At 55.2% G+C, this 19,417-nt stretch overlaps 1 protein-coding gene across 5 annotated transcripts in view; it reads right to left on the bottom strand.

Moving 5' to 3' along the window:
* Positions 1–3,426: 3,426 nt before the first annotated feature.
* The window catches only part of Fam178b (family with sequence similarity 178 member B), a 77,062-nt gene continuing 61,071 nt past the window's right edge, over positions 3,427–19,417 (bottom strand). For 4 of the 5 annotated variants that reach the window (XM_021258036.2, XM_021258034.2, XM_021258033.2 and 1 more), the window contains 4 exons: positions 17,496–17,621; positions 5,479–5,556; positions 5,109–5,261; positions 3,427–3,807 (listed from right to left, as the gene is read on the bottom strand). In XM_021258036.2, coding sequence (XP_021113695.1) covers positions 3,775–3,807; positions 5,109–5,261; positions 5,479–5,556; positions 17,496–17,621 — 390 coding nt within the window. In that variant the 3' untranslated portion in view covers positions 3,427–3,774. Of the gene's footprint in view, positions 3,808–5,108; positions 5,262–5,478; positions 5,557–7,430; positions 15,692–17,495; positions 17,622–19,417 lie in introns of those variants that run through there. The other variant, XR_015448060.1, reaches the window with a different exon arrangement.

The raw sequence follows: 19,417 nt of genomic DNA on the forward strand, positions 1-19,417 counted from the left end.
TAAAAAAACTAAGTAATAGTAATAATAATAGTTGGGCTGGGGATTTAGCTCAGTATTTCCGGCGCCTGCCTTGCAAGCACAAGGTTCCGAGTTTGATCCCTGGTACCTAATAATAATAATAATAATAATAATAATAATAGTAAATTAGGTCTTGAAGCTGGGTATAGAGGTAGACAACTGCAGTCCCAGTTCCAGTTCCTGGGGAGGCTGAGGCAGGAAAACTGCTTTGTCGCTTGTCTGGGCCTATAAGTTTGAGACCAGGCTGGGCAACACAGTGAAAACCCCATCTCAAAAAAACATTTTTTTAAAGGTAAAATAAGTAAGACTCCCAATCTGTCTTTTCCATAAGTGGCCATATATCCCGATAATTATCCACTTCCTGTCTGCCCTCACCCTCAAGCCTCCCCCAGCCTCCAGGGGGAGGGTTATGGGGAGAGAGACCTGAGCTCCCTGCCTAGTTTACCCGCCCTCCAAGGTGGCCCAGTGGAAAGTTTCAAAAGTCGGTTTGGTTTCACTGGCAGGGACAGGCTTTTTCTGTACCACAGTGGCAGGTACTGAGGTCCCCCCAAGCCAAGGGTGTGGGCAGAAAGGGGGGGAGGCGGCTCCCCTCACACCTCCCCTCCCCCCACCGCCTGCGCTTCCTGCTGGGCGATGTTCATTCCCATCACTGGCCCAGCAGTGGGTAGGTGGGCAGAGGATAAGGTTTCCTTGCATGACTGTTTGTTCATGATTCATGCTTTTTAAATAAAAGGACAACTGGCAGAAAAATAAGGATTCCTGGGACTTCCATTAAGAAAAAAATGACTGCCAGGTGGGGTGGCACACATTTGTAATCTCAGCTTGCAGGAGGCTGAGGCAGGAGAATTGCCATGAGTTTGAGGCCAGCCTGGGCTACATAGTGAGACCCTACTAATGGGGGGGGGTCATGGACCCATCTGGCTTCCCTTGGGGCCCATAGGCACATGCTATGGAGGGAATCCACTATCAGGTGTTGAAAGATGCCCTGCTTGCTGCATTTTCTCAAATGCTGGTGGCCAAGTAGAAGAAATGCAAAGATGTGCTAAAGGCCTCCCAGAGGAGCAGGTCCTGAGCCCTCCCATTGTAGGGCATGGGCTCACTTGAGCCACTCACCTGCCACACTTGCCAGTGGCTCTCTGGTAGGAGGGAGGAGAGCCCTATTGTTCACACTGGGGTCTCCAGTGACGGAAACCAGGCCCATCTCCAGAGCTGCTATCTTGCCCAATGCTGGAGACATGGAAAAGCCCAGGTCACCCACCCTTCTGGGAGCTCTCTGCAAGCTGGGGACCCAGGCAGCAGGGATGTAGGAAAAGGACTTCCTCCCTCTACTTCCTTCGAGAGGAGAGTTATTGATGCCATCCTTCTGGGCAGCCTTTCCCTTCCCAGCCCCTGCTGGCCACCAGAAGCCAACAGAAGCAGGAAGACATTGATCAGCACAGGCCCAGATGCTGCCGTTCCAGGAGCTCCCATCAGGATGTCCCCACCTGTCCCCAGGGCTTAGGGGCCCAAGACCTGAACAGCAAAGGGTGAAACTGCCGGTGGCCTCCCCATGGGAATTCTAGGCCTCGAGAGGGCCAGGACCCAAGCTGTCCTGGATTTTAGGTCTGGTAAGTTCCCAGCCAGTCCCAAAGCGCACTGTTACATGACCCAGGGGACAGCGTGCACCCTTGGGTGACCCCACAGTGCACACCTCTGCTCAGGTTACAGCCAGGTCTCCAGCGGCTCTAAACTGTCACCCACACCTCTGCTGTCTTCGGTGTCTGTTTCTCCCTTGGGGAGCAAGAAGCCAGGCTGGGGAGCAGGGCCCTGGGGTCCACACTGCTAGGCAGCTCCATCCCCTTCACCAGCTAAGACCTGGAAACTCCCTGTTCAGCCTTTAGGGCCTCCCTGCTCCCTCTCTGCCCTCTCTGGCAGTAAGAACAAAGCAGGGAAATTTCAAAGGTGATTTCCAGGTTTTCAGAAGAAATGGAATAACTTGAGATGTAACTGTCGTGAGATGTGGTGTTGCAAACAGGGGTGGCCACAGGGAAGGGTGCAGAAGGCAGGGTCCCCAGGTCCCTGTGCCCTCACAGGAGGACCTGCAGCCGACCTGGTGCTGTGGGCCTGTGGTTCCTGGCCAAGGGGGCAAGTGACACAGCCAGGAGAGAAACCAAAACTCGCAGCGGAGCTGCCCAGGCATCCAAGTCACCCTGGCCCTTGACTGGTTTCTTCCACCTCTCATATGGCAAAGGCTGTGAGGCAGAAAAGATGTCCTATGTGGTACCTGGTGCTGGACCCTGCCTGTGCCCGAGCCCTCTCTATAATAGATACCCATGGCTCCTGGCATCCTAGGGACCCAGAAAGGGAGGAAGATACACTTGGGGTGTGCACGCAGAGCCATGGGCCTGAAGGTCCTTTGGTGGGTGTCTCCTACTTAGCCCACCTTCCCCTAACCCCTTGCATAAAAGACAGCAAAGGAAGCTGGGTGTGGTGACACCACCTGTCATCCCAGCACTTGGGAAGCTGAGGCAGGAGGACCCCAGCAGTCCCTGTCTCAAAAACCAAAAAAATAAAAATATAAAAATAGGGCTGGGGATTTAGCTCAGTGGTGACGCTACCTGCCTTGCAAGCGCAAGGTCCCGAATTCCATCCCCGGTACCAAAAAATAAAAAAGAAATAAAGATATAAATGAGCAGCAGGGCCAGGGATTTAGTTCAGTGGCACCACGCCTGCCTCCCAAGTACAAGGTCCTGAGTTCAATCCCCGGTACCAAATAAATAAATAAATAAATAAATAAATAAATAAATAGCAAAAGCTGTACACAGCAGCCACAGGAAGCTCCAAATTAGGCACCCAGGGTGGAATAGAGGAGTGGGCACAGGCCACTTTGGCAGGGGGAATCCTCTGCCACTTTCCAACTTCCTCATATCCCCCATCCCAACCCTGAGTCAGGAGGGAATGGAGACTGGAATGCTTTCAGGGTCGGCAGATGGGCACACACCCAGGGACTTCCCAGGGTCACAGAGGGCCACCCAGTTCTCAAGGAGTTCAGGTGGGAGATACCTGGTACCCCATCAGGGATTGGGGCCCATGGAACTAAGCTGGAGCCAGGCTGGGGAAAGCACTAGCAGGATCCGGACTTGTCTTCCAGACTCGCCCTGCTGCTATGTCTGTAGTGCTGAATTCAGAGCTCCACAATAAACTGAATCAAGCATAATTACAACCCAGGTCCACCATCTCGCTGTGTAGCCTCTTCAGCAGGGGCAGGAAGGTCCCAGACTGGGTCCCAGAAAATGTCCCCATCCCTGTTCCTGGGGTTAGCAGAGAGCCCTGGGTGCAGAGCGCCACCATCCAGGTGAGGACACAGGCCAGGGTGGCTGGGCTGGGCATAAGCCCGGGGACAGGGACTGCAGGAAGTCTCCTGGCCACTGAGGCTGAAATAAGACTTTAATCTGCACAAAGGAACTTCACATTTGTGACAGGGAGAGAGGAGGGGGTGGGGAGAGCTGTGGCCAGCTGGGAGGGCCCTGGAGGCCCCAGGAACCAGAGCCATAGAGACAGAGGCCTTGAGGAAGAGGAGTCACAGGAAGGGCGGGCAGGGCCCAAGAGCCCCTGTTGGGTAGGGGTGGGGTAATGGCACAGTGAGGTCCTGGCTTCCTTGCTTCCTCGGGATGGTCACATCTAGGTGTCCCTGGCCTCCCTCGATGCCTGCTACAGTTTCCTGAGCCTGTTCACTTCTGGCTAGAGTTGGGTGCCCAGGCCACCTCCCTGTGCCACTCAGATGTCCTTCCAGGGGCTGAAGTACTGGGCCTATAGTGGGGACACAAAGGGGCCTTGATGGCAGGGCCAGGGGTTGCCCACTACCCAGGCCTGGCCCATGCCCCACCGGGTGCTCTGTGAGCAAGGCTGTTAAGATTCTGGGCCACCTGTGCCAGGAGGGCTCTGCAGGGTCCTCATCCCTGCCCATAGGCCGCTTCGAATGCCTGTGCTTTCTCCCCACAAATGCAGGCTTCCCAGCAGAGACTGGTGGAATCCTTCCCCTGGAGTCCCAGTTGTGCTCCAGCTTTCTCAGGGACTTGCGAAATCTGAGCCCCAAGCCACACCCTGTGGCCAGTGTGTCAGCCCAAGTCAGAGGTTATGGGGCGAGGGCAAGACAGGACTCAGAGGAGGGGCACCCAGGAGCTCTCAAGTTGGGAGGGAGGAGCATCTCCATCAAGGCCTAGAGGCTCAGGCCTGGGGGACTGAAGCAGGAGTCATGGAGGCCAGGAGGGAGGCTGTGTGAGCCCTGGGTCAGGCTGGCTCTAGGGCCTGATTGTGACATTCACTGGAGCTGCCTGCAGGACAGGTCACACTATTTAACTTCCAGGCCTCTGGTTAGTTTCCTCTTCTGCACCACCTGCCTCATGATGGTTATGTGGGTCCACACAAAAATGGGTCTCATTTACAAGTTTTAGCTGGGCCTGGTGGTACACAGCTGTAACCCCAACACTAAGGAGGCAGAGGCAAGGGGGATCCAGCCTGGGCTACATAGTAAATTCAAGGCCAGCCTGAACTACATAGTGAGACTCTGTCTCCAAAACAAAACAACTCAAATTCACTAATTCAGGGTGTGGTGGTGTTCGCCTGGAATCCCAACACTTGGCAGGCTGAGGCAGGAGGACTGCCAGGAGCTTGAGGCCAGCCTGAGCTACACAGTGAGTTCAAGGCCAGGCTAAACTACATAGTGAGACCTTGTCTCAAAAAAACTAAAAAAACAATATTTTTTTTGCTGTGTTCCTACTGAGAGGGTCTGAGAAAATATGGGAGATAGAGAATGTTTCTCTAGAAATCAGAGGGCAGCAGAGCAGCCTGGACCACGCCTCCTGAGTAGGAGGCCAGACCCCAGCCTGCAGAATTCCCCATGACCCCTCCCCTAGGCACTGGGTTCTGACTAAGAATCCCAATACACACATTCTGACTAAGAATCCCCCACACACATTCCCCTCCACTCTTAGCCACCCATCCTGGCCAGGGGTGCAGCAGCTGGCAGGTAGGGCTGGACATGCCGCTGGCCCTGGCCAGCCCTGCCCAGCCACTTTCCTCACTGCCTGGGGCTAGGACTGCAGGGGCACCTTGGGCTGGCAGCAGGTCAGCAGCTCCTGCCAGCGGATGTAGGTCTGGGTGGCCAGGTCCTTGAGCCGGGTGCGGTACATGGCCTTGGGGCTCTCCTGGATGTGGGTGTTGATGTGGCGGTCCAGCTGCATGCACAGCAGCTGCAGCTCACCCTGCCAGGCCAGGCAGAGTCGGAGGTCAAAGGTGGGGGTACAGGGCAGGTGCATCCCATATTCCAGGGCAGGCAGGAAGGAGAACAAGTATGTGGGTGTGACTGATTGACAGCTCGGTAATAGGGACAACTGCTGAGAACATGGATTAGGAACCCTTGGGAATGACTGTGGGACACAAGGGGAGGTGGTAGCCCTCCCAGCCCCTTGGGACACTCACCCAGTGGTCCGAAGTGACGTCTTGGCTGCTGACCACCACACCGGCCAGGGTCAGGAGGCTGTGGCACAAGCAGCAGGCCTGGGGAAGACATGGAGACCTCATCCCTAACTCAGCCCTGCCAAGCCCCGTGGGCTCCTTGCTCCAGACCTTGCAGGGTGCAGCCCTGCCTGACAGCAGAACCCCTGGCTTGTGTCAGAGGGGCTGACACTTGAGGCCCATCAGCTCAGAAGGAAGGGGTGTTGGGGCTCACAGTTTCAGGGCTTCAGTCCATGGTGAGCTGGCCCCACTGTTCTGATCCCGGCACATCATGGCTGGTGGGAGGGGACATGTGACAGAGGACACCTGCTTACTCAGGGCAGCCCAGAAGCAAGGCAAGAGAAGAAGGGCCAGAGTCCCCATCCCTGGTCCCCATCCATGGCAAGTCCTCAGTGATCTAACTTCCTGCAGAGGCAGATGAGAGCATTTGTATACTTTCACACTCTCCCCACCAACTCCACCTTATTTTTTTTCCCCTCAGCACTGGGGATTGAACCCAGGGCCTTTGCACTGGAGCTGTATCCCCATCCCTTTTTAAATGTTTTTATTCTGAGACAGGGTCTTGCTAAATCACTAAGATGCCCAAGCTGGGCTTGAACTTCTGATCCTCCTGCCTCAGCCTCCTAGAGTGCTGGGATGACACACAGGTGTGCACCACTAGACCTGGCTTCCACTTCCATTCTTGCTACGGAACCTTTGAGAAGTAAACATAGGACAAAGGCTGATTCTATCTGATCAGAGAAGGGACTGACCCTAGGGCATCCTTGGGCTCTCCTGGGACCCTTCATTTACCCGGCGTTTGCTCCCTGTGCAGAGAAATGAGACATGGGGAGCGTCCTGAGGACAGGTGGCTTCTGGTATCCAAACTGTCACCAGGCACAACTGCCCCACCCAGGGCTCCCCTGCCCAGCCCCCTTGAGCTCCTTATACCCCCTTGGGCTCCTTATACCTCAGATAAGGAGGGTGGCTGCAACCCTGTGCCCATGGCCCATAAGCAGCCCCGGGAACAAGTGGGACCTGAAGGCGTTTAAGGAAGACCACAGGGCCCCACCTTGGTGAAGAGCTGGAGCGCAGAGCCAGCCCAGAGCCAGCCCAGCACAGTTCCCTGGCCTCACTCCGCTCCTTGGAGGACCGGGTGCTGTCCCAGGGACAGCAGCCATCTCTCTGTGCGGCCCCAGGAGCCTCTCCAGGACAGAATGACAGCCACTTCTGAGGGTACCCAACTTGGCACTGTGAACGTGTTAACTGTTTTGCTTTTTTGTCATATTGGGGATTGAATGCAGGGCACACTGCCATTGAGCTACTTCCCAGGAAACCTTGAGCTACAGGGTTTAACCAAGTTGCCTGGGCTGGGCTTAAACTTGAGTTGAGATCCACCTGCCTCAGTCTCCAGAGTGTTGGGATGCCAGGCACGTGCCACCACCCCCGGCTCTCCTTGCCCTTTTTGTACCGCAGGCCATGGGCCTGCGCTGTCCCTTGACTGAGATGCAGCTTCCCCACTAGGAGGAAGCAGCTTCAGAAAGGCAAACACTTGGCCAATGGACACCCGAATTAGCTCCCCTCAGGCCAGAGGGAGAAAGGTCCTTCTAGGTCTTTTGGGGGGGCACAATTAGGGGTTCAGCTAGAGGCTTAGGAAGTAAGTGACTCAGCTGAAATAAGCTTCAAAAGCAGTGGGATATGGAGCAAAGATGGCCCTTCGGGGGCGGAGGTGGGCAGATGACAACATCAGACAGGTCCTGAGCACTGACCTAAGGGACAGAAGCAGCCAGCAAGGTGGTGCATGCCTGTATCCTAGCACTGGGAGGCTGAGGCAGGAGGATCACCATGGGTTTGAGACCAGCCAGGGCCACCAGCAAGACCGTCTCAAACAAGCAAACAAAGAGGCAGGGCGTGTCAGGGGACCAGATGGGACCTACCAGGCATGAGTGAGCGTGTGAGCTGCACCCTGGCTCAGGCCGACCTTTTCCCTTCTCTACTCTTTGTGGTGTGCTCCTGGCATCAGAATACAGTGGAAGCTGCAGGTTCAAGGACATTTAACAAGAGGCTGCTGTGACCCCTAACTGAACCCAGCTGGGTGGGGTGGGAACAAGGGACGGGACACACCCTGACGGAGCTGAGGCCCTCTTGGCACTGAGCAAGCTGCTGCTGAGGGTCAGAGAAAACCCCAAGTGCCCAGAGCCGTGGGGCATGGCGGCATTAGACCTTTCCTCCCGAGTCCTGGGCACACAGGAGTTCAATGGGCGGAGCTTATCTTCCCAGGAGGGGGCGTGGCGAGGGCCTAGGGAGCCCAGGGTGCCCCGGGGGACTCGGGGAGGGGGAGGGGATGATCTTCCCCGGGGAAGTTACCGCACAGTGGGGATTTACAGGGAAGAAAAAAGCCAATGTCTCAGCTCCAGTTTCACAACTTCATTCCTATACTGATTCCTATAATTGAATCTGCAGGGAAAATCCCAGAAAACCATTCTGAGCGTGTTGGGGGGTGGTGGCAGGTCCAAGAGAAAAGCCCTGTAAACAGCATTTTATAAAGAGACGTTTTCCAAAGGAAAGAAACAAACCCCTCAGGTCCTGGAGTTGGTGCCGCCCCCCAACCTGGGGCGTCCCTGGCATTGGGCCTCAGGAGGGGCCCTGGAGGTCAGACAACCTAAACCAGGAGGGGAAGGTTCTACTGGTTGCCAGAAGTCATGGCCAAAGTTGGGGTCCTCAGCAGTGCTTTTGAAAAACAAAACTGAGCAGGGTGATGCAAACCTGTGATCTTAGCACTCTGGAGGCTGAGACTAGAGGATTGCCACGGTTTGGAGGCCAGCCTGGGCTACAGAGTGACTTCCTGAACTACAAAACAAAACAAAATTCCTGTTTGTGGTTAGGAATGCAGCTTGGGGGCAGAGCACTTCCCTAGTATTCGAAGGGCCCTGGGTTCCGGTCCCAGCAATGCAACCGAAACACACAGCTTCCGTGATGACACAGGATGCCCCTTTCCCGCTCCTCTCACGCTGGAGGCCCTCACTGAGGCAGGAGGAGGCCAGGCTCCCTGTGCAGTCAGAGAAGAAACCATCACAGGAAGCAGGGCCTCTGGGTCCCAGGGAAGGCAGAACCTGAGTCTCCCTCCTCTGTAACGCCACTGGGAAGCCAGGTGTGGTGCACACGCCAGCCTGTAATGCCAGCACTCAGGAAGCTGAGGCAGAGAGACTGCCTTGAGTTTGAGGCCAGCTGGGTTACACAGCAAGAGCCTGTCTCATAAATAAATAAATACAAATAAAAAATCAAATGAAATGTCACTGCAGGAGATAGGAGGCAAGCCAGGGAGTAGGGCAGGCATGGTGGGCTAACAAGGGGTCCACTGCATGGGACACCGAGTAAACAGCCAGCTCCAAGCCAACTTCCCGCTCAGTCACAGTGACCAATTCTTGAATTCAACAAGCCTGCTCCAGTCCTGGCTGGCACCCCAGCAACACTAGCTTTCATCTTCCCTTTCTTTTTTTTCTTCTTTCCTCTTTTTTTTTTTTTTGAGACATAGTCATGCTATTAGCTCAGGGTGGCCTCGCACTAGAGCAATCCTCCTGCCTCAGCCTCCTAAGTGCAGGTTACAGGGATGCACCACCATACCTGGCATTTTTCTTCTTCTTTTTAATTTTAATTTTAATTTTATTTCTTTATTTTTTGTACCAGGATGGAACTCGACCTTGTGCTTTCCAGACAGGCATGGCAACACTGAGCTAAATCCCCTGCCCTCTTTTTTATTTTTTTTAGTTTTGAGATAGGATCTCACTATGTAGTTCAGGCTGGTCTTGAATTCATTAAACTCACTACATAGCCTAGGCTGGCCTGGAACTCTCAGTGATCCTCTTGCCTCAGCCTCCCAAGTGCTGGGATCACAGGCATGCTCCACCACACTCAGCCATCTTCCCTTTCAAGAAGCAAGAAGGGGCAGACAGGACATGGCTGGTATGAGTGACACTGTGGGTTCCCCCCTGCCTACCTGCCCATTCTGCCCACTTCCCCTACTGCTGGGGAAACAAGATGGCCCTTCTGCCAGCCCAGGGGAAGCCCCTCCAGGTCCTCCCACCTGCTGGGGACTCAGGCTGGGAAAGATAGGAAACAGGACCAGGAAACCTCTCAATGATGCAGAGAGCCGGGTGCGAAGCTGGTGAGGAGCTGGATGTGCCTGGACCTGGCAGGACAAGGTGGCCATCAGGGCCTGGTTTCTCCCCAGGGATGGTGGCAGGCTCTCCTCAGCAGCTCTGAGTGCCCCTTCCTGGCTCCAGAGCTTTGCAGCTGGCCCCAGGGGAGGACAGTGAGGACAGGCCTGGCACGGCCTGTAAGTTCCGACTCCAGGAAGCCCAGCCGAGTTTCCCAGGTCAATTGGGATCTGCTCTCCCGGCAGGGCTTTTGTCATGAGACGGAAAGAAAAATGGGGTGTGTGGGGCTGTGTTTCCCGGGAACTGCACCCTCCAGGAAATCCCCTACAGCTAATGCCAAAGGAGCTGGCCGGGTCACTGACACCACAGAAGTGCATAGCAGGAGGCTCCCAGGAAGCTGCTGGCTCAGGTGAGTACAGGGTACTTTCTCCCACCTCAGATCCAACCAGGGGTGCAGCCTTCACACCCAGCCCTCCACTCCCTGGAGACTGCCAGGCAGGCCACATGGCAGGTTTTGTTGCTGTTTTCTGAGACAGGGTCTATGTAGCCCAGGCTGGCCCCAAACTCGAAGCAATCCTCCTGCCTCAGCCTCCCAAGTACTGGAATGACAGGTGTGCACGACCTCACCTGGCAGCATGGCAGCTCTTGCAAGGAACAAGAGGGCCCTGCATGTGGAAGCAGGTCTAGCCAGGCTGTAGGGCAGTGCTGGGGTGGGGGAAGAACTGAGGGAGACCCACACTCCTGTTATCATAGCACTTGGGAGGCTGAGGCTGAGGGATTGCTGAGAGTCTGAGGCCAACCTGGGCCACATAATGAGTTCAAGGCCAGCCTGGACTACATAAGGAGACCCTGACTCAAAAAACAAAACAAAACAAAAAATTAATTTTGAGACAGGATCTTGCCAAATTGCTCAGCTTGAGATCATCCTGCCTCAGCTTCCCTAGCAGCTGGGATTACAGGTGAACATCACCGTGCCTAGCATTACGTTCCTCTCTTATTAACTGTAAACCTATGGTGCTGCTTCAGAGCATCCTGACCTAGCTCAGCATGCAGAGAGAGGCTGGGGACCCTCACTTTTCCTCGGCAGTGGCAGCTGAGGCTTGGAGAGGCCCCCAACAAGCAGGACTCCATGTCCAGGCAGGGAGGTCTGTCCAGGAGTAGTTGTGTGGGCAGCCACCCTCCAGCCAGCCGGGCTCCCTGTGCACATGTGGATGTGTGTGTTCATGCACCCGTGTATGTGTGTGTGCACAGGAACGGACACTATGGATGTCCCCTCCATAGGGCAAACCTCTGCACTTCCAAGCCAGGGCATGTGGGCAGGACAGAGCTGAGCCTGTGCCTCAAGGCAAGTCTAGGTCAGGCAAGCAGCAACACTGATCATTAGCATGAGTAACCCTGGTCAGGCTACGTGTAGGCCCCAGGCCAGGAGCCACAACCTGGAGAGAGACTCATCTGGCTGGCGAGACCCAAGAACTCAAGTTCAAACAGCTCACACAGCCCTGGGCACATCTGTCCTAGAGCAAGGCACTTGCACCATCAACTGCTGAGCTGCCCTTCCTTTCCCATTCCCAGGAGGAAACGGCACCACCTACTTCCCTTGCCCAAGTGGCCCCCATTATTCCGAGGTCTCACTCTCTGACCTTGGCCTTGGCAGGCACCAGAGCAGCAAGGCAGGGCTGCATCCAAAGTCCTGTTCCCAAAGGACAGCTGACTCTGGATGTGACTGCCACAGACAGGTCATCAGTCTTGTGTCCTAGCAAGAAGGGAAATGACGAGGACACATGACTAGCAACTAGGAAATAAGGTACAGGATGCGACACCTCTTCCCAGCCTGGGCTCCCTAAAAGCAGAGGGCAGACATCACAGGCAGGGCCTGCCAGGTGGGACACACAGTTCTCTAAGGGAAAGCAGCTTGGGGGGCGGGGGCATAGAGTAGCTGGGGCCTAAACATGGAGCAGGGATGAGGCCCCTGGAGGGTGACAGGGGACAGGCTGATAGCATCTGGACAGGAACAGGAATTGCCTGTCATCTGCTGGGAATAAGCTCTGCTGAGCTGCTCCCAGGACCCCAGCTGGGTGCAGGGGTGGGAGGACTCTTCCCAGGCTGCCCTCAGGAGGCCAGGGTGTGTCTACCCCCAACTTCCTCATAATTCACCTGCCTTGCACTGCCCAGAGCCGTCCGAGACCCCAAGTCCTCTCCCAGTAGGATTCTCTCCCTCTCTCTCTTTCTTTTTTGGTGATACTGAGGACTGAACCCAGGGCCTTCACACTGAGCCACTTCTCCAGCCTTTTTTATTTTTTGAGACAGGTTTCACTAAGTTGCTAAATTGCCTGGGCTGGGCTGGGCTCAAACTTGTGATCCTCCTGCCTCAGCCGCCCAGAGTGCTGAGATGACAGACATGCATCGCTACACTCATCTTGGAATTCTGTTTTAAATTGTCCTGACCTTGATACTGTGGATCCTGAGCAGCTCTTGGTACCAAGAGCAGGGTGGGAACCGGGAGCCTGTGGTGGAAAAGTGAGAGGGGCAGGGACAAAAGCAGGACAGAGAGCCCTTTAGTCCCACCTGCCTAGGTGCTGCTGGAGGTCCCCTCATATGTGGCCCATTCTTGTCTGCGTGTGTGCCCACCTGGCACCCTCCCTCTCTGGCTTCCTCTGGCAGTGGGGACAAGGAGGGCCAGCAGGACTAGAGACCCCAAGTCCAGGGGATCAGGACCAGAAGATCCAGCTCCTTTAGGGGCCCAGAGAGCAGAGGACTCTGAGTGCAGGTGCACAGGCAGGCACAGGGCTGCGTGAGGGAGCAGCTGAACCCCAGGGTTTCAGAGCAGTGGCTTCCTCCAAAGCCAACACTTTCTCCTTTCCTCCCTCCCTGGTTTCCCCAAGATTTTGCTGCTTCTTGCCCTTCATGTTGCAGGACAACTGTGCTTCTCCAGAGTGGCAGGAGGCAGGTAGCCCCTATCCCAATATTCAGGAGGCTGAGGCAGGAGGACCCCTGTGAGTCCAAGGCCAGCCTGGGCTACACAGTAAGACCTTATCTCAACCCACCCCCAATAAAAAGAAGCTGATGAGTGATCTGGGCAGAGAGACCTCAAGGGGGCCCTGGTAGGCTGAGCCTGGCTGGAGTGAGGCAGAGACCTGGGCGCCTGAGCAAAAGCCACCGAAGGCCCCAGCCTGCCTTCAATTAACCCCATCACCCCGTCCCTCCTCTCACATGTGCAGAGAAGCCTGGTTCCGGGGCCCCAGTAGAGCTGGATGTTTGCTTTTGAGGTTTGTGTCTGAGATGTCCACACTCAGATCTTGGAGGAAGTAAGACAGAAATGACCACAGACCACCTGGCCAGGAACTCAGGGGTCCTGAATGTCTATTTTCTGTTCCCCAAACCAGGCAGTTTCCTCCCAGGGCTCCTAACCTCAACCTGACCCAGGTCCCCAGCCTGGTTGGGGCAGAGCTGTCCCCATGGTGCCAAGTGAGGGTCAGGAGGAAAAGGACAGGCATTTCCGGGGGACGAGGGAGCTCCAGGCTGCTCTTGTCTTGCCGGAGACACAGGGTGAGGGGCTGGTGATCTGGCCACTCGAGAGGAGACACACATCCCCTTGCCAGGTTGGGAGCACCCTCGGACCGGCTGCCTGTCCCTGCCATAGCCTCCTGTGAGGGCGGCTCTTGGCAGAGTCACCTGGCAGCCACAGGACAGACAGCTGCAGCCTGCAGTCCAGTCAGCTTGAGGAAAAGCAGCAAAACTTGTTTGCCAACTCTCAACACACAGTGCACACTACAAGGTTTACTGGAAGATGCGCAGCAGGCATTCACAAACACATGCGGCTGTGCCCTCCACAAAGCTGCTCACGCTCATGGGCCCCACAGATTCTGCGAGCCGCCTGTGCTCAGGAGTGAGCACCCCATAAAATCACCTCTCACAAACGCCCTGCCCCATAAATGGGTATTTCTAGACCTCAGGCACAGACCGAGGACCTTACAAGGGGTGTACTCAGAGGGAGCCCTAAAACTACCTGTGTCTAGGCCGGGCTTGGCTGATGGTCACAGATGGACAGCCCTCCATAGAGCCCACCTGCCATCCATGGGGAACATCATCAAGGAACAAAATGGGGAACAAAAATTCCCACCAATACAGCACAGGGTGGAGGTGTACCTCAGCACTGAAGTGTGTGCTCAGCGTGCTCAAAGCCCTGACTTCGACCCCCAGCACCACACACAAAAAAGTAGGTATATACAAAATGTTGGTGCATGTATATACGTGCACAAGCACAGAATATACGTGTATATGTGTACACACACACAGGTACCAGGAAAAAGCAAAAACCAACAGGTAAGTGTGACAAACAGAAACACAATATGAGATGGATGGGACCAAATACAGCCACACACAGTTTACACTGTCAGGTAAAAGGAAGCGAGGCACCTAGGAAACATTCATTCTGGGCTGAAGGGGCTGAGCTGGTGCCCAGGGGACATGGAGGTGAAATGACTCAAGTTAGCCAGGCACAGTGGTACGTGTTTGTAATCCTATTTAATCAAGAGGCAAGGCAGAAGGATCACTGCAAGTTCAAGGCTGGCCTGGGCTAGTGAGTTCAAGGTCAGCCTGGAGTACATAGAGAGACTCTGTCTCAAAACAAACAAACAAATTAATTAATTAAAAGGCTTGGGGCATAGTGCAGTACAAGGCTCCAGGTTCAATGCCCAGTACTGCCAAAAAAATAAGTTTCTGGAGTCAAATTATGCAACTGTTGTGTGCCTGAGGCCAAGAGGAAAGTGTCAAACACAGGGGGGGAAGGCACTGTCTTTTGCAGAAGGTGCCCAGGCCCAAGGGAAGCTGGGGGGATGGCAGGCCTCAGTGCACCAGGCTCCTCTCTGCAGAGTCCCCTCCCACCTGGCTCTCACTGAGTGGCACCAGATGCTAAGCTTCCTCCTTCCCAGATGTTCATCTCTCTGTGTGACCCCAGCTCTAGCCAGGCAAGCCCAGGGCCATCATCAACCACCAAGGGCATCCGCTTGCCCTCCCTCCCTTCTTTTCTTCCTTCTCTCTTTTTGAGCTGGCCTCCAACTCCAGCCTCAGCCTCCCGGTAGCTGGGACTCCAGTGCATGCCAGTGCATGCAACCAGCTGGCTCAGCACTTCAAAATGCTACAAGTGCTTTAATCAGCTTCCTGGGAAGCAGAAGTTACTGGAAGCTCTTATCTTCCACACAAGCTCTGCAGTGCTTTGCTAGGTGACTCTGACCCAGCCAGGACAGGACCCTGCCTGGTCAGGAACCCGCCTGCCCCCACTTCCTCTGCAGCTCTGCTGCCTGCTTCCCGCCCCTACACGGAGCTGAGCCAGCCCCATTGCCTCTTTTGTTCAAGGACTGGGTAGTTAGCTTTCCCAGGCAGACACCTCCTAACTTATAATTACCAACAATGCCCTGTGATTGGTTCCCTTGCCACACAGGTAACTTCCGAAGTCCGGGGCTCCACAGGAGCCTGTGCCCAACACTCTTGTGGGCTTAATGACATAAGGGGCTTATGAGACCAGGGAGCTGCAGAGGGAGGGTGGTTTCCAGAATGGGGGCAAGAAGACAGATGGCCAGAATGGGGTACAGAAAGCAGAGAGGAGGGAGGACAATTCACTCATCCATTTACCCATTCATCTACCCATCCATCCATCGGCAAGAGCAGAACACAAAGCTGAGGGACACAGCTGTGCCCATGGTCCAGCTGTGCTTGTGGTCCAATAAGGGATACAGGCAAAGCCACTGGGTGCCTTGGACCTCTTCCTAGAGGGAGGGAGGAGGCTAGGCCAGCACCTGAGGCAGAGAGAGAGGTGGAGAGACTGAGCCCAGACAGAAGACCCAGGGAGTGTTTATTTGCAGGGCTGGAGGAGGCCTGTGACCTGCAGTTTGGGGCAGGAAATCTCCCAGACAGGAGGGAGTGATGACAGGGGATGGGCAGGCGGCTCCACATGGCAGCCCCCAGGGCTGGGAAAATAGCCATTTTCTTCATGCTAGGTCATCTCAGGCTGAGCTGACTCTGGCCTCAGTCTCCCCAGGGTCCTCAAGGGGCAAAAAAAAAAAAGCAAAGACTTTGAGCTCTGGGGATGAAAGGCTCAGCCCCAGCCAGACCTCCACTCCCTGTAAAACATGACAGTGACACCACTGCTCCTTTGGCTGCTGAGTAGCCCAGCGTCTTTGAAGATGAAACGTGCTCAGGCCTAATGAGTCAGCGGGCCAAGGCGGAGTGGGCCCACTCACCTGCTCCTGGCACGCCCAGCTAGGCAGTGTGCAGGCTGCAGCCCGGGGCACAGAACTCCCCAGCCCTGTTGCATCCTCTCCACCCTGTTGTCTTTGCTCCACCCACCTGGTGAGAAGGGAGGTCTCGGCTGCCTCAGCCCCTCCTGCCCCCAGGTAGCACAGGCTTTGATTTTTGGGTGCTCTGCAAAGACACTGTGGCCCCTCAGCTTCCAGACCCAATCAGTCATTTCCAACATGGAAGCGGACCAACGGGTGCATTTCACAGTTCATCTGCCAGCTCAGCCCCCAGCCCCAGGGCTCCCAGGGCTGGGCCTGCCTCCACTGGCAGCCTCCCCACCAGCCCCTGCTTCCCGGGAAAACTACTTGGCACAGGAGAAGAGGTGCAGAGACACTCACACTCTCCCAGGAGGCTATGGCCTCGTAAATGCACTAATATTAGCCCATCAGAAAGATTGCTGACCTGGCACTCAGGAAGGGGCCCATGCACCTGAGGGTGATCGCATGTCTTAATAGTTCCTTTGTGTTCATTAAGTAGTTAGTTCCTTTATCTGATTTGCAGAGTGGTGCCCAAAGGCTGGACTTCTAGATCACCAAATCCAACCCAGGGAATTGGAATTTAGGAAGATACCTATCTCCATTCACATCTCCAGGCACAGGGAAGACCCTGAAGATCTGCTCCCTGTGCCATAAGGAGCTGGGTCTTTGGTTCTTGCTGTGAAGCCCCCCCCCCCCCCCCCCCCCCGTACCTACCACCCTGCCCTGTCACTCATCCCAGAGACCTCACTATTCCTGGCCCTGGGCTTCCTCATCCCAACTTCTGCCAAAGCTCAGCTTTCAAAAAAGCTGGGCAATGTCTGGAAAGCCAATCAGGAAGAACTGCGGGGAGGCCAAGAGCTGAGCCTTGTAGCAGTCACTGGATGTGTACAGGGAGGTTGGGCCCAGACATGCCCTCACAAAAAGGAAAAAGAGGACACTTTTCACAACTAGATGTTCTTTCTTTCTTTTCAGTTTTTTTTTTTGTGGGGGGGTACCGGGGATTGAACTCAGGTCCTTGCGCTTGCACAGCAGGCGGCGAAACCACTGAGCTAAATCCCTGGCCCTCTTTTCAATTTTTTGAGACATGATCTTGCTAAGTAGTTCAGGCTGCCTTGAACTCACTGTGTAGCCCAGGCTGCCCTTGAACTCCAAGGGATCCTCCTCCCCCAGCCTCCTGAGAGCTGGGCTCACAGGCGTGTGCCACCACGACTGGGCCCTGCACCTCCCTTAAACATGCTCTCAGCCTCCCTGATCCTAGCATTTCAGCTCCCACCCAAAACCGTGCTGTAAGACCAGCTGGGAGCCCCTCAGCTAACAAAGCCAGGTGAGGATGCTAAGGGCACAAGAGTGAGCCAGGTGGCTCCTCGGCCCGAACACCTGTGCACCAGCCTCACCTGTGGCTGTGTGTTACTTGGGAAAGTGCTAATTACAGGCTGGGGTAGATATGGCTCCTCACAACACAGCCCCACTGGGCTCTGATGGACTGGCGGCCACAGGCCCTTGGGCTGCGCTGCACACTGTCCTGCCCACCCCGATGTGTGCAGTGGTGGCAGGGCTGGCAGGGGCTTACCTTCTGGTCCAGCTCTGCACTGGCCTTGGGCTGCTGCTCAAGGCAGGGCGGCCGATGCTCACAGCCCAGGTGCTGCCTGAGAGCAGAAGGTCTCATGAGGCCCAGGAGCCAGCTGAGCAAGGGCAGCTGGGGAGAGAAGAGAGGCTGTTACTCATGAGGCCAAAGCTGTACACGTGTGCAGGTGTCTTGGGACACCCCTGGCTGATGGCAGTCGGAGTGCCGGCCGCTTCCAGGCCTCACAGCCACCTGTCACATGGGAGCTTCGTGGCCTCAAAGCCTGAGGAGATGATGGTGTAGAAGGGGCCACACACTTTCCCGAGAGAAGGACACACACACACACAGGCCCTGGCAGAGGGTAAATTCTCCTTAACAAGGTGAACTAAAGTTGGGTGTGGTAGCACACTCCTGTAATCCCAGCACTTGGGAGGCTGAGGCAGGAGGCTCACCTTGAGTTCAAGGGCAAACTGGGCTACATAGTGAGTTCAAAACCAGCGAGATCCTCATTCAAAAAAACAAACAAACAAAAACAAAAACAAGATGAACTAAAAAGACCTGAAGCCAGTCATGGTGGTGCATGCCTGTAATACCAGCACTTGGGAGGCTGAGGCAGGAGGACTGCTCCAAATTCGAGGCCAGCCTGAACTACATAGTGAGACCCCATCTCAAAAAAACATGAAAAAGAAAAAAGAAAAGGAAAGAAAGAAAAGAAAAAATCTTCTAAGACCTAAGGGTTAAATCCATTTCCTGAAGGACAAGAGGCAGAGCAAAGCCCCTGTCATGAACAGACTCTGCCCACCCGAGCTCCTCCTCTGACAGCCTGCACTTGCTGCGTCCCTCTCTGCTCACTGAACTTATCACTGTGGCATTCTCAATCCAGGACATGGAGAGACTGTGTCTGGCTCCAGTGGTCCATCACCAGGGCAGTGCCCATGGTTGGCCTCTCCCCCCATCTGGCACACCCTTCCCTGCCTCAGGACTTCAGGGAGACTCAAACCCCGATCACTCTGTCTATGGAGCACAGGACAGAAAAAGAGGAGCCCCTGCTGTGACTACAATGCCATTTCCCATGCAGCAAAATTACCAAGAACTCATTACCCTCCCCCACCTGGGGTCAGTTTCCTGACTGTTTTAAATGTCTTCACCCGGGCCCTCTGTCCAGATGAGGGTCCCTACCAGATCCCCAAGCATATCTGGAGAACGCAGCACTTAATCTACTCACCACTCCGCCTCCCATTTAGGTGGGGCTTTTGGTGGTGCTAGGGATTAAACCCAAGGCTTGGTACATGCTAAGTAAACTCTCTTATCACTGAGCTACATCCCCAGCCCTATCCCCCACCCTCCCACCAGGGATTGAACTCAGGACCTCGTGGTTGGGAGGCAGGTGTGGTGCGCCACTGAGCTAAATCCCTGGCCCAACCCTTTCTATTTTTATTATTTTATGTATGCATGTATATATGTATTGAGACAGGGTCTTGCTAAATTGCAAAGTTGCTTAGGCTGGGCTCAAACTTGTATTCTTCCTGCCTCAGCCTCCCAGAGTGCTGGCATTACAGGCATGTGCCACCATGCCCGGTCCCATTTACTTTTTTAAGAAACTGCCCACCCTTTTGACAAGGTCTGCTGTCTCTGGGATGGAATGCAGTCTGCCTGCACCCCCTAGGGCTGCAGCAGACCCTCCTCAAGGCCACAGCCAGGCACCAGGCTCGGACAGCCTGGCAGAGCCCCTGAGCACTCTGAGCTGTAGCTGGGCAGAAGTAGGCAGGGTCCAGGACCCGCTCCTCAGAGCTCCATGCAGCCCTGAGGTGGGGAGGGTGGGGGGCACAGGGGCAGAGCCAGAGGCTTACAGAGGCACCCGCTGCTTAGATCTAGCAGGTGCAGTGTGGTCTTGGCAAGGGTCAGAGCCTCTGGCCTGCTCCCTGCTT

The sequence above is a fragment of the Heterocephalus glaber genome, unplaced genomic scaffold, assembly GCF_053883595.1.
Source record: "Heterocephalus glaber isolate CG9 unplaced genomic scaffold, H.glaber_assembly_v1.0 deba00000470, whole genome shotgun sequence".
In the NCBI taxonomy this organism is placed as follows: Eukaryota; Metazoa; Chordata; class Mammalia; order Rodentia; family Bathyergidae; genus Heterocephalus; species Heterocephalus glaber.